The sequence below is a fragment of the Candoia aspera genome, chromosome 4, assembly GCF_035149785.1.
Source record: "Candoia aspera isolate rCanAsp1 chromosome 4, rCanAsp1.hap2, whole genome shotgun sequence".
Taxonomy (NCBI): domain Eukaryota; kingdom Metazoa; phylum Chordata; class Lepidosauria; order Squamata; family Boidae; genus Candoia; species Candoia aspera.
The window spans coordinates 3258368-3273153 of NC_086156.1; the positions used below are offsets into that span (position 1 = coordinate 3258368).

A 14786-nucleotide genomic window follows, 5' to 3' on the forward strand; every position below is an offset into this window, starting at 1 on the left:
AACTTCGAAGCGTCTGATTCCACATTCTTCCAAGGAAACCTGCGGGTTCGGGGCAACAAGCTCACGACCGCTCCCCGCTTCGTAAGCAAACCGCATCTCTAACATCTGCCCGCGGGCCTCCCCCCCCCAACCCCGCCGTCCTCGTCCCCGCCCAATCCAGAGCAACCTTCCTCCTGTTTGGTTCAAAGAACTTAAAAGGGGCTCGATTCGGGTTCTAAGGGGAAGGCGGGGCTGAAAATAGAGTTTCCAGAGCCTTACTCCCAAATAAGAAAAGAATGGAGTCGGGGGGGGGGGCGGGTTGAACGACACCTCTCCGGCTCGGCTCGGCCCCGTTCGGAAGGAATCGAATCAAGTTGGGTGTTTCTGGCGGGTTGTGAAGAAAACTCGCTCAGCCCCGAACGCAAAGATTAACCGCCGCATCCAGTTCCGACCCCTTTCCGTAGTCAAAGCAGAGCAAAGCTAAGCGCGAGCGGGTTCGCCCCAGTCGGTTCTCCCAGGCCGGTAAAGCCCTCCTCCCCGCGGACTGCATTCACACGACCTGCTCAACCTGCTCCTTACTGAATTCGGGAAAAATAGTTTTGCCTCCTTTCTTTCCGGGAGCGCCAAGAGATTTAGGATTCTGGGCCTGGGGCGCCCCCAGAAGCTGCGTCCGTTCCCTGACCGGCTTCAGCGTTTCGTGCGAACGCAGCGCCCGAGCCGGCCGGGAGTGTAAAACGCGGGGAGCGGGCGACAAAGATCGTCTCCCGCCCGGAATGTCTCGCTTGGGCTGAGAACTTCCGGAATTTTGTTGAAATGTAAATATAAACATCCAGGAGGGGAGGAGGGTTAAAAACAAACAATCCCCCCCCCCCGATTTTAGCCACCGCTCTCTATGAACAGAGATGGACCTGCGGAAAAGAACGGAGGTGACTGGGGGGGTCTGGGGTTTTTAAAACCAGCCAGCCTTAAAATGACCCCCATTTTATAGATAGATGGCTAGTATATAGACTCCCCCCCCCAAGTATTTTAGTGGCTCCATCATCGCCTTCTTCACATTCTCGAAAACCTACTGAACACTCTATTTTTTCCTTCCTTTTAACCCCTTTCTTTCATTTTCTCCTCTATCTCCCCCCCTCTTTTTTCGCACCCTGCTCAGCTCCCACCCCCACCCCGGCTTGTGGGCCAACATGTCTTTAATTGGGTATTAAAACAGCATCTCCTCGGAAGTAGCTCATTCGCTCTTCTGCATTCTGGACGGAGGCAGCCTCGACGCTTCTCCCCTATCTGCTGATTGGTCTTCTCTCCTAACCTTTCTGAAAACTTTTTCCCCTCCCCCCCTTTTGCCCCCTGTTAAATATCTGCTTGGCTGCGACCAGAAAGATTCCCTCTCCCCCCCCCCCGCCAAAAAAAGGGGTTGATTTATTTCTCTACTCTTTCGCGTGAAAATTGAAGAAGAGAGAGAAACGCTCCGAGGAAGAATCCAAGGGGCGAGACGGAGAAAGAGAGAGGGGAAAATAGCTACCTGTTGGGGCATATTTTATTTTTATTTATTTGCAGGGGGTGCATTATTTTCTCCGCTACCCCCTTTCCTTCTCGGGCGTTGAAGGAGAGAAAATTGCTGGAAACCCCGTATTATTATTATTATTATTATTGTTATTATTATTATTATTATTATTATTATCACCATCACCATCACCATCACCATCTTGATCCTCCCCAAACTTGCAACTTTTTGAAACCAACTTTTCCAGGCGAAATGCTCTTTTTAGGATATCTCCTGTTTATTGGCGGAATGACTCGAGTGCTTTCGAGTTATCCCATCTGGTGGTAAGTCATCTTTTTTATTCCTTAATATTTCCGGGCGGGGGCGGCGGGAGGAACCGGGTAACCTCCTTTCCGACGAGGCTCGCCTTCCCAAGGAAAGGTGGGCTTCGCCGCTTCTCGTTTCTAACACGTAGTGGGGATCTGGGTATCACTTGGCGGCGGGAATTATGGTTCCTAAGAGGAGCTTTAGGAGCTGGCGTTTTTTTGCGTCTTCCATTTCTCTGACTCGCTGTTTATTTTGACTGGGCTGGCTCTGAGCTAAAAAAGGAAGGAAGAAAGAAAGAAACCTGAAAAGGTGGGGAAGGGGATGAGCGGCAGACGAGATGAGAGCTGGTTTTTAAAGGAAGCCTGCTTTGATGCTGCCTTTGCCAAGAACAAAAGGCACTGAGTGAATTAAATAGATAAAGATAAAAAGCCAACGCGAGCTGCTTTTTTAAATTTTTAAGGTGATTTTAAGTTAGTCGTTTGGAAGGAAAAGAGGGGGAGGAAAATTCTTTCTTTTCTCTGCCCCCCCACTCCGCAAGATTATTTCTCTTTATAGAAGCAAAACCGAAGGTGTAGAATAATGTGGCTTTTGGAAGGAGGGGAAATCAGAAGTGGAAAAATGGAAAAGATGCCCCCCAAAATGACCGAGCTTCTGCGCCTCTTTTCCCTCCCCTCTTTACGAGATTATCTTTTGGTTTCTAATGTGCGCCGAGTCCTTCTCACCCTCTCCCGCCCCCCGCAAAAAAAAAACAGAAAACAGAAAACCCAGCAGGGGAATGCAGGATCTTCTTGAAAATGGCTTTGCACTTCCTTGGTAAAATGTTGAGAATAAGCGGCGCCCGGGCTTGTTTTTCTGCCTCCTGGCTTATAACTGCAAATAGATGGGGGGGTGCGGGGCGGGGGGGGGGACGGTGGAGAGAAAGCCAAAGGACGTGCGGCTTTGGTTGAGAGCTTTATATTACTCGCTGTAAACGGGGCGCAAAGCGGTTCTCCCTCCCTCGGAGACGGAATTCCTGCTTTAAAGCTTCCTTCTTGCGATCCAGGGGAGTTTCGATCGTCCTCGCTCTCGGGGCTTGGAGGAAAAGATGCGGGGAGGGGGGGGGGGCTTCTCTATGCCCCTCCCACCCGCCTGGGTCTGACCCCAACCGCTTTCAGCTTGGACCCCGGGCTCCGCGCAGCTCTCCAATCCGGTTCCGTCCAACCTGTCGGGCAGCTTGCTTTAGCTTGCCACCCTGGCCGGAATTCTGCCCGAGACTTTCTTCCCTACCCCGGCGCGGCGTCGGGGCGTTTGCCAGGCTGGGAAGCCGCCCCTCCGCGCCCCTGCCCGCCTGGCAAATTGGCGGCGGCGAAGGCGAGCGAAATTGGCCTGGCGGGGCGGGCGGCTGCGCTGCGACAGAGAAACCGGGTCTCTCGGCCTCTCTGCAGCCCGGGAGGGGAGCAATCCCGGTGCAGCTCCGGAGGACCTTCTCAGGCTGGGGTCGGGCGGCAGAGCCCGCTCCCTCCCGGCGTCCAGCCTGCGCGCTTCCCTCCTTCCCTCCCTCCCTCCCTCCGACGACTCGCTTGCCCGGCTCAGGCTCCGAAGGTTGCCGCCTCGCTCCCTTCGCAGGACGAACCGGGCGAGGCAGAGGCAGGCTTGCGCCCGCGCGGGTGGGGGCTGGCTGGCTGGCTGGCTGGCGGGGCGGGCAAGTTGCTGCAAATCGGTCGGTCGGCGGTAATTACAGACTTCAGGGAGCCGAGATGAGAAAGGGAAGGGAGGCGAGCTCGCTCCGGCTAGCTGCAGCCTGGCGGGGGAGCCCCAAGCCAGCGGCGCCCTGCCAATCTCACCCCCCCACCACCCATAAAGCCGGGCCTTTCTAAGGACCTCGCTTCCTGGGGTCAGGGAATGGGCGGCAGGAACGTGAAAATCCCACCTCCGCAAACACGTGTCTCCAAAGGTACTTCTCCAAGAAGCTCGCAGACACAGCGAGGCTGGATCGGTTGCAAGGAGCAGCCGGGTCAAATAATGTAGCTCGTCTGGACTGGACCACTTTCGTTTGCGTGGGGGAGGGGGAAGGGGAAGAGCACAGAGAAAAGGTGAACCGCACCTTTTTTCTTGCGCGCGACCAAATCGCCTTTCGAGGTAGAGATAAAAGTGGGGAAAAACCCCTCCGAATTTCCCCCCCCCCTTTCCAGCTTCCTGAAATGGTACAGTCCGGCCATAGCTTGGCCACTTGATAGGGCGGCATATAGAGCCGGGGGTGACCGTGTAAAATTCACCTGCCTCCTCTTTTATCTTTAGATATACTTAGGTGAGCTTTGTATCAGTGTTTTTCAACCTAAGCCACTTAGACTCCCAGAATTCCCCAGCCAGCATGCTGGGAGTTGAAGTCCTCATATATTAAATTTTTTAAAAATGCTTCATATCTAAGGCTTACTTGCTTTCCCAGCGCGCCACCCTGTTTCCTACCTGATTGGGCCCTGTTCTGGTTCAAACATTAATGGTGACCTGCAGGCGCGTTTCAACTTAACCCACTGGTTATTTTAAAGGGCTGTTGACTAAAGCATTCACACGTTAGGGCACAATCAACTCAAGTTAGCCGCCCAATGTGCCAGAAAGGGAGAAGCGCCTTCCTTCTATTCTTCAACGGCCTCCCAGAAATGATACACGTGTTTTCACATCTTTAGGTATAAGAGGCATAAGAATAACAGTTCAAACACACACTCACACCCATTTATGAGAAAAAAGGTGGCTTGGGTTATGTGCACGCTGATAAGAACAATTTTTTTGTGAATGATGCGTTTGCACAATTAAAATACAGGCGGTTGCACCTTTCCGGATAGGACGATGGAGAAAAAATATAAAATTCATGCGTAGGGGGAATTTAAGTGTTAAACTTTGCACACTCGCAGAAACCCGTCGTGAACCCTAGGTTTCAAAATCCGTAATCATCTTTTTACCCTTTTTAAAAGTGTTCCCCTTAAGCCACTTGCTATTTAAAGTGTCCGCACCAGGCCGCCTTAAAGAGAATCCTTGGAGACGAATTCGGGTTAAACACACCCAGACGGAACAAATGGAAGCAAACAGGAGCGAATCGCAGAGCTTTTAAACTATCCTGGCGGCGCGGGGAGCGGGGGGAGGCTAATAACCGGGCATTTTCCGCCCGGCTTTGCAGATCTTGCACGCTAAGGGTCGACAAACGCCGGATTTAAGTGCCCCTCCTTTTGAAAGCAGAAGCAGTTCAGCTTCTTTGCAGCTAAAGGGGTAGAACAGGAGTTTCGGAGAAAACAGGTTAACATACTGTATTTGGATTTATTTGCTTTTGTCGGGGGCACCTGCTTTCGTCCATCGCAGGTGCCCGCTGCTTCGGACCTGTTGCTAAGGCTGTCAGAGAACGGCAGACCCTGGGTGTGCAAGATGAGTGTGCAATTAAATATACTTTCCATCTGAAGATCAAGATACACCTCTCAAATTTTTACTGGCTCACACACACACACAAACACACACAGCAGTTCTGTTTTGAAACACACACCCCGACCTCCGTCCCATAATTCATATGTTGGCTGCAGGTTTAATTCAGGGGGCGTCACTGGCCTCAATGGGACCTAAGTGAGGATGGCCTTCAATGGGTCCACTCCAAGGATTACAGTTGGATCCAACCTGTTGTTTAATAATTGGGGGGAGGGGGGAGGGGGGAGGGAGGGGATGAAGCCTGGAGAAAGGCAATTCCAAGATGAGAAGGACCCCCCCCCTTCCAATCTCGGTTTCTTCCCATCTGGGTGGACTTCAGATGGGTGGACTTCAACTCCCAGAATTCCCCAGCCAGCCATGCTGGCTGGGGAATTCTGGGAGTTGAAGTCCGCCCATCTTCAAGTGGCCCAGGTTGAGAAACACTGGTCTAAACAAACAGATGTTGGCTTCACCTAACACCTGTTCATCCTACATGAGAACTGATCCCTGGCCATCAACTGCAGGCAGAACTATGGATGCCCCCACCCCAGCTGAACCTGGACTAACCTGTTGTGCAAATCTAGCCACCCTGCTGAGACTTGTAAACCCAGTGTGTGCCACACAATCCAGGAAACTTAAGGTTAGGGTTTTGCTTTCTTTTAAACACACTTGCTGTCTTTGTATAACCTCCGATGCCCGCAGCCAGTGGTGCTCCTCCGTCTTGGGGGCTTCGCGGGGTGGCCTGGTTCACTCCAGTGGTTTTGAGAATGGCTGAGTCTGGCCCCATCGGCTGGCCTCCCCCTCCCCACCCCAAAGGAAATCAATTCAAGCCCCCTGCCCTGGATGGCCATCCAGCTCTGGGCTTCCAGTCGCTCTCCTGGATCCAACTCACGCTCCAGATTTAAACTAGCTTATGCCATCCATTGAAGGAGAAAGAAGGATAGGCTGGATGTGAAATATCTCAGCTCCTGGACACTATTTGTCTCCATTATATATTTACATACATAAATATATTTAGGCCCCGATTCTACTTATATGTTCCCTCTCTCTGATTCTATCCACCTAAATATAGTACATTCACATATATTATTTATTTCAACTTGGGTTCTGGTTTGATTCAAACATATTTCAACCTCAGTTCCTATTCATATATACTTTATATATATCCATGTTATTTATTCCAGCTTTCTCATCATAGTAGCCCTTTAACCTCACAGAGCTTTAATTATAAATAATCACTAGTTCACACAAGACATTTAACCTAGTTACTTAATGCATGTAATGTTTTATGTGCTCACAACCTGGTAACCCAGTCAAGAACAGCCTTTCAGGTGCACTGGTTTATAACAGCACCCTTTTTTTTTCATTGATTGATTGGTTGATATCTTGCCTTTATTTTGCACAACTCACGGTGGTGTATGTAATCTTCCCTCCTCCTATTTCCCTAATACAACAACCCTGTGAGGTGGGTTGGGCTGAGCAAGAGTCATCTGGGTGGCTCCGGGCATGCGTGTGTTGTGAGAAGGGGGAAATAGGCTCAGCTGGTGAATCTTTTATTTTATTTTATTTTATTTTATTTATTTATTTATTAGTTAAATTTATATTACTGCTTATATTATTGCTTTACACTTTTTTTGACTGTTGTGTGTTGATTGAAGTTTATCCCCCCGGACAATGGGATCAAAACTTCGGGAAACTTCCCATCTAAATCTCCCTGCGAAGTGATCCGTAAGCCAAACGGATTGGGTATTCAGACAGGATAAAGGCATGATTTTTCAGCGCGGTTCTCATTATGATCCACTCAGAAGTGAATCTGATTCGAATCCAGTCCAGTTCATATCCAGATTGCACCCTGGTGGGGCTCCTTGGTCAAGTAAACCTGCATTGTTAACTGGCCACGAATAAGCTGGTCTTTGGATGGATTTGTTTCAGATGACGAGCTAGGTTGATTTTGAAGCCGCAGTTCTGGCCGGCCCTTTGGGAAAAATGGCTCCCTCGGGCCTCGGTGCGACTTACTTCCAGGTAAAACCGCATCGGATCCGGACGGTGTAGAGTTTGATTCAAGGCTGAATTTATCCCATAATCCTCAGCCCCGATTTACTGGCCTCCAGGTGTACTGGACCAACGCTCCTCATGACCAAACAGATGTTAACCAGCCTGATGGGCCGAGGATGATGGGAGCTGAAGTCCAGTCTGGGTAGAAGGTGGTTAGCCCCTGAAAGGTTGGGCGAAGAGGCGTTTGCTCAAACGGCCGTCTGCAGGCGGCATGCATTGGGGTCCCCGATACCGTTGACACGACCCGTAAGTCGCTGATTTTTTTGACACTCCGCTGCGCGGTGACGTCATCGAGCGCGTGACGTCACTTGGCCCCGCTCGCCTTTGCGATCGACCCGCTAGCTAAACCCCACAAGGCGCTAGACCACGGGATCCACCCCCGTCGAGCTAAGTGTGTCGTGGGAAAGCGGGGCGTAGCGCTCTCCCCAAGCTGAGCCTGGGAGTCGTGTGAACGCACAGCCGTTGCGGGCAAACTGGGATTCACTCGGCAGGAAAGGGCCAACAAGCCCTCCGGGTGCCCGAAGGGTTGTTGGACTACCCCACTTTCGTTCCCCGTGCTCCACAAGAGCTGCATTGGCCAGGACCGGGCGTTTGCTGCCTTGCCAATCAAGTTTTAACCAAAGGGCATGGGTGCGTTGTTTTAATTTCATTGACTTTAATCGGAAGGGGAGAAAAAATTCAAACCATTCAGGGCTGAGCCCCAACGGACCGTCCAACCAAGCGCGAAGCCTCTTTAATCCGGATTTAGACGCGGCCGCCTTCCACCGCGCCCGAAAGAAAGGGGGACCACTCGGTTTCGCCGGCCTCTTCGCCCCTTTCCATCACTCTCCTCTGCCGCCCCCCCCTTCCATTCTTTGAACGAAGGAGGAGAGGCATCCGGAGTCATGCCTCTTTGGCCTTATCCCAGCTTTAGTTTCCCGGTGGGGGGGGTGTCATCCTCCCAGCGTTTGAATCGAGCTTTGGACCCCAGGAAGGCCCTACCGATGTGCCCGTTTCTGGGCGCTTGGGGGCCTTTAAGTAGCATTTGGCGGAGCATAAAGGCCGCCCCAGACGGGGCTGAAAATCTGGCTTGCTTGAAAGTATGCTAAACCCCTCCCCGCCCCCCCCGCAGGAGTGAGGAGGCTACAACCCCCCATCGTCCCCAGCCAGGGGGTAGAGATGATGGGAATGGTTTCTGGGTTGCAGGAAACTTTTTTTCAGACGTGAGGGCTGCCCCCCCCCCCCATTGAGACAGCTTCAGAAGTAAGCATCCGCAGCAATTGATGGTTAATGTGCATCAGCTTTGGAATGAAAGCTCTGTTTTGCACATAGATTGTAAATAATGTGGGAACGTTTTGCAGGGTTGTTGTCTTTTTTGTTTTTCTCCCTTCTCCCTCTTCCTTCTGCTTTTTATTTTCTTTTTAACGTTGATGCCGAGGCATTCTCAATACAGATATATCTAGGTGATTTCCCCCCCCCCTACAATTTAGATTTTTAAAAAAAACCCACATCTAGCTGGCCCCCACTAATGTCAAGTCTGCCTTAATCCCTCGCAATTGGTCATTTTGCCTCAGTGAGGGCTAGAGGCTTATGAACAAATATTCCCGGAAAAGGCAATGGCGACTGTCTTCTGTCTTGCTACCGAGAAAGGACAGGGATATCTCGTGAAGTCTCCAGGAACTGAGTTGAGGGTGTTTGTGTGTGTATGTGTGTCCTTTGTGTAGGTATGCAGCAACACTTATCCAACCAAGGCTGAGATTCCAAAGCTAAGCAGGGTCACACCTAATTAGAACTCGGATGGGAGACCACAAGGAGATTTCAGAGTTGTAAGGCTGGGAAGCAGGGAGTCCACAAGGTATGGTCAGGAAAGTTAAGATGGTGGCCGTGACTGTGGGACCAAAGCTCCACCCATTTTTTTATGGCTACCTCTGAGCTTCAGTCAGACCATTATGGCCCCCATCTTGACATTCCTGCTGAGAAGCCGCCTCCCCACTCCAAAAAAATCAGCAGGAGTCAAGCTCAACTAAAAGAAGATGTTATTTTACTACGTTGATTCCAGCCTTGCATTGCAGCCTGGATATAAGTGTGCCGGGCAAAAGCCACAATCTGAAATGCAACATGTCTTGCGCATGGGTGGCCAGAGACCACATCACTGCAAAGCGCAAGGGGACGGGGGTGCCTGAAGCCCGAGCAGTCCATTTCTACCAAATGATTTAAACCCGGATGGGAAAAGAATTTAGTGTAGGAAACCTGTCCCTGGCGGAGTGGAATTCCGGAATGCTCACCCACCTCAGTGGGCAGCTATGCAAGTTGGGAATAAAAGATCTTTTCCCCATTTCTAGAGCTGCAAACGTCAGTGAAACAGGACAGGAGAATTGGAATGACAGGACATTGACCTTTCTGGTTTGAGGAACCAAGTTAATGAGTTATTGACCGAGGCCCAGGGATTCTGTGCAGGACTGGAATAACCCCGGGAGAAAGCTACAGGGGAAAAAATGCTGGACTTAAAGAGTCGAGTGGGATCTTGGAAAATTCAGCTCCTCGCAGGATTTTCTGGTAAATCTGGAGAAAGAGCCCACAACCTGACCCCCCCCCCCAACATAGGAAAGGGTGGATTCCAAGTGTCAACTGCAGGCACCTCTAGGCACAGTTCCGGGTCCAGTCCAACATGTCATTGTCCAGTTTACCATTTTTGTAAAATAATAAAAGTGCATGACAGTCCCTAGTGCCTGGAAGAGAAACAGACAGATTAGTGGGGGGGGGGAGGTGGAGGAATGGAGAGATGGAGGAAGGGAAGAAGAGGGAGATGAGGGAGGGAGGGAGGGGGAGATGATGGATGGATGGATGGATGGATGGGAAGATGAGGATGCAGAGATGAATTGCGGGAGAAGGATATGGAGGGAGGGAGCAAAGAAGGGGTGGGTGGGTGGGGGTGGGTGGGTGGGGGGGGGTGGATGGAGAGATGAAGGAAGGAAGGGGGAGGTGGATGGAAGGATGGAGGGAGGGAGAAATGGAGGGATGGACGGGTTGAAGGAGGAAGAGGGAGATGGTTGGATGGATGGATGGATGGATGGAGAGATGAAGAAGGAGATAAGAACAATCTTAGCTGTAAAAGATACCTAGACAAAACACAGAAAACAGTAGCAACACAACTACAGCGAATATAAAAATTATGCAAATACAATACCCTGAAAGCTACAACCCTTACAGAGGGGAAGAGAGAAAGAATGGCGTCTTGATGACATCTGTTGGCAAGAAAGCTGGACAGATGTTATGCTGACCAGGCATCTTTATTTTGTTGACTTCTTCCCCAAATGCTGAGAACTAGAGCCCTGAATTGACCAAGAATATGTCTTTAATTACCTTGAACAAAACCTTTAGATGTTTCCTACCAGAATCTGCTCCAGCAGGACCAGGAAGGATATTTTGCTCCTCAAAAGCAAAAGATGACCCCACTTCCCATTCTTCCACACTGGCAATGGGGCACTGCAACTTGTGGTTGTTCCCCAATGCTTTGCTGCCACCTGATTGCCTTCTTCTGCCTGATGGTAGGGCTGGCCTTCAATTCAGCATAATAACTTGAAGTCCTTTGGTGTCATGACTCTTCATAGGCTTTGCCTTCTCAGCCGATTATAGAATTATGGTAGAAATCTTTCTAAGATGTCCATGCAATTTTCTCTGGTGGCATCCAATCATGGATCACAAGACCAGAAACTATTAGATTCAACCCCATTTGCATACAGTAGGGGAAAAAAGTAGGATTCTGTTCAAGAAAAGGTTGGCCTAAACTAGATTTCTCAATCAGGATTCTTGCCAAATGCTTCCTAAGCTAAAAGCTTCTCTGAAAGAAGAACGCAGCAGAGCTGGAGGGGTTTCTGAAGACTCTGATCTGGGCTGAGGTGTGAGGAAAAGGGGTTGTTTCCTGATGACTCAGGTTCCTTCAGTGCTATCAGTGAAATATTCAGAAGCAAACAGTGTTTGCTGAGATGATTTAGCCACAGATGTTCCCAGGGGAGCTAACAAAATGTCAAATAGGGAAAGTGTCCTGTACTTCTTTCTTAGGCTGTTTCAGCTTCTGTACCTACGTTTAGAGTGCAGTTCAAACTTGTGTCAAATAACTGGGAGCGTGTGTCACAAAGGGAAGATCGTTTGCAATGTTGTGGTTGCATAATTGAAGTTTCTACTTCAACTGGCAGACAGGCTCTGCAGGACAGGAAAGAACCTTCTATGGTCTGGCCACAGATCCCAGGGAAAGGGTTTTGAATCTTTGGGGTCTGCCATTCGTCAGTAGGCTAAGCCAATGTGATAAATACATTCACTAAGATTGTGCAGGAGAAGAACCAGCTGTGGTACTCGCAGAGGAGGGACAGATGTTCTCTTCCTCTAGGACAGTGTTTCTCAACCTTGGGAACTTTAAGACGGGTGGACTTCAACTCCCAGAATTCCCCAGCCAGCCATGTTGAAGTTGAAGCCCACCCATCTTAAAGTTGCCAAGGTTGAGAAACTCTGCTCTAGGAACCGGCCTCCACTAGAGTCCAGATTTGATCCACTTTCTTTAAATGGACTTGGTTATCTCGCAGAGCAATTCACCAGATCCTTAAAGAAGGTTTAGAGGCTTTGAAAGGATCAACCACAGATTAGGTTTTACTTTTGGGGGTGGGGGGGTGTCTACCATGGTGGAGAAAGGAAATGAGTCCTTTAGGAAAGCTTTGAAGACCTGGATGTTCCCCCAGGCATTGGGAGCAGGATGTTAGATGAGGTCATCCAGCTAGGTGTTGCTGTGTCCTGATTGTGTATCTCATTGTGATCTGTGGTCGTTTATTGTATTTTTTTATTTATTGCTGTATGCTGCCTGGAATCACAGCCATCTAAATCCAATGAATCCAATGAATTAATGAATAAGAGGGAACCATGATTGTCCTGTCTCACCCTGGGAAGATAGAAGAAGTCTATTAGGGTGCTTCATCTGAACTTACATTTCCCAGATGGCAGCACTGGGCCAATCTTGGCTGACCTCTAAAAAGCTAAATAGGATTAGACATGGTTGGTACTTGACTGTAGCGTTGTGGGCTAGGCTAAGGAGTTGAAAAAGATCCCTGAGGAAGGTAACAGCACACCATGTCCATATTGTTGCAAGAAAGCAAGTGGCCATGTCCGTGTATCGCCCGGGGCTGAGCTCAGTTCGAAAGAGGCTTTACCCTTAACTAAGTTGGCTGCCCATAGGAGACCTTTTCTTCTGGAGAACGTCAGGCTCTGCTTCTGGGAGGAGGAGTAGGGTCTTCCCAGGAGTAGGGGCTCCGATCAAAATCCAAATGCACGTTCATTTCCCCCTCTGGATATCTGGCTGTGTTTCAGAGTTCAGTTCAGCCTATAGAAGTAGACCAATATTAATGAATTGTTATTGGCCTGGTTATCGTTATATGGGTATTTCACGGAGAAGAGCAGGAGGAGGAGACTAGCTGGGGAGCAAATGCAATCTGAAAGACATTTAGGATGTAGTTTTTAGGCAATTTAGACATTATGGTGTATCGTTAGCAACTCGGAGTGTCCACACGGCGTGTTGGTGGATCTATCTACTGGGGAACAGTTAGCTAGTCTTGCTATGTGTCTGAAAAATGGGGATAGCCACATTCTCCTTAAGAAGGCTATTGCATGTCCTTGTTTATCTGAGGGACCCCTAGCAGAACCATCCATCCATTGGCTGATCTAGAGGAACCACATTAAGCACTGAAACTCCCAGCAAGGACAAGGCAGTTTGGATCACGAAGGAGGGCCTCAACCTTTTTCCGTGCTCTCTGTGGTCCTGGTTGATGTTGTCCTTCAACTGGGGAGAAGGAACGTGGGCTTTTCCAAAAATATGCCACTAAACTGGACAGTAATACCCCTGATCAAGCACCCTGACTGGAGAGGGTATGATGTAGAGGCTCAACGTTGCATCCCCTGCCCTTCACCCTGATGGCCATTTCATAACCGTCAGGGAAAGCTTCTCAAGGTGAACTTGCAGAGATGAGATGGAGATGGAGGGTGGATGAGCTTTTTCTTGACACTGAAGAGGGGGAGAGTTTTCATCCTCCGCCAGTGGGAATGTAAAGTAGTTAATAGCTGTCTTCAGTTGATGTTGGCAAGCCGACAGAATGGGCCACCTTCATTGCTATTATACCAGCTTAACTCTAATAAAGTCGTATTAAGTTGCAGCCAGGAGGGGTTCTGTGCCAAGCAACCAGCTTCCGATCTATGCCAGTCTTCTGTGGTTTCCCTCAAATTCCAGCACTGCTGGGACCTGGGGATCTCAAGGAAAAACAAGAATGAGCAAGAGGTCCCACCTTTTTCAAGCAGTCAAACATCACGCAGGTCCTTTGTGGAGACCCAGCCTGGCCATTTCTGTGTGAGCATGGTGATGCTAAGGGTGAGAGGGTGCAGGGACTGTCACAGGATGAACTAAAGGGGTAGAACTTGCCTGGTAAGTGAGCAACTCTGCTTTTGTCTTTTTTTGGACCAAAGTGTCAGGTCCCATGGATGCCTCAGCAGAAACACTATCCAGGTCTATGCCCTGAAGTCATCTGTGTTTATCTTTCGTGCATGGCCATCAAAAATACACCCCCTCGTATTTGAGGAACTGGGGGTCTTCTTGACTTAATAACACACTTTTCCCACTTGGGCGCTCTCTAGTTGCAACTTGGAGTATACTGCTAAGTTGAGAAGACTTGGGTGGGGGCTGAGTGCTTGGAGAAACACAGATATCATTGACCGCAGAGATCCAGGTGCTTAGCATGAGGGCCCAGCGCTGTGGATTGCATCAGTCTTTTAAATTAATGGGTGCATGCAGTGAGTAAGGAAGATTACCTTGATGCAAATGTGCAAAAAAGGGGCTGAAACATTTTTTAAGTCCGGAAGACTGAGATAACATTCAGAAGCGGCTCAGGTGACACCTCCCTTATTCACAAGAGTATAAGAAGGGGGAGGAGGCGCAGCACAGTCAGACTTGCAAAATTCAGTTTTTCTGGCCAATCTCAATCAAAGTACGTTTAGCCTTCCTGTGGAGTTGATTTCCTGGTCTGGTTTGCCAGTGAAGTTGATAGGGAAGTTGGCTTCAAGGAATAGAGTCTGGAAAGCAAGCTCAGTCCTGCAGAAATGAAGCTTCCTTTATGGACTTAGGCAAAGAGTTGCATTAAGGCAAGTTTACTTCCTTGGGCTGTAGTTGTCCTGTCTACAGGAACACACACACACACACTTAGGGATATCATGACCAGAGCCAGATGCAACATTCATAGCTTGATCTTAGAGAGGTTCAGGGTCTCTCCCAAACATCTCCAGTTGGCCAGAATGCTGGCCTAAGGGTTCCCATCTATCCAGATGGATGTCTGTGGGGGCTTCCCTTTGGAACAGCCTCCCCACTCCCCACCAAGGAGAAGGGGCCTCTCGTTCTTAAGTCCTTCCAGAAGCTGGTTAAAAACCTGGCAGTTCTGGAAGCCTTTGGGGAATGGACTCTGGTGTCATCAGCACCAGGATTAGTTTTAGTAAATTAAGACTGACTGTT

General features: G+C 49.5%; 1 protein-coding gene across 1 annotated transcript in view; it reads left to right on the forward strand.

The window, feature by feature from the left end:
* Nucleotides 1–1735: 1735 nt before the first annotated feature.
* Nucleotides 1736–14786, forward strand: part of WNT3A (Wnt family member 3A) — a 76960-nt gene continuing 63909 nt past the window's right edge. Inside the window, exon 1 of the mRNA XM_063301912.1 lies at nt 1736–1806. Coding sequence (XP_063157982.1) covers nt 1736–1806 — 71 coding nt within the window. The remainder of the gene's footprint in view (nt 1807–14786) is intronic.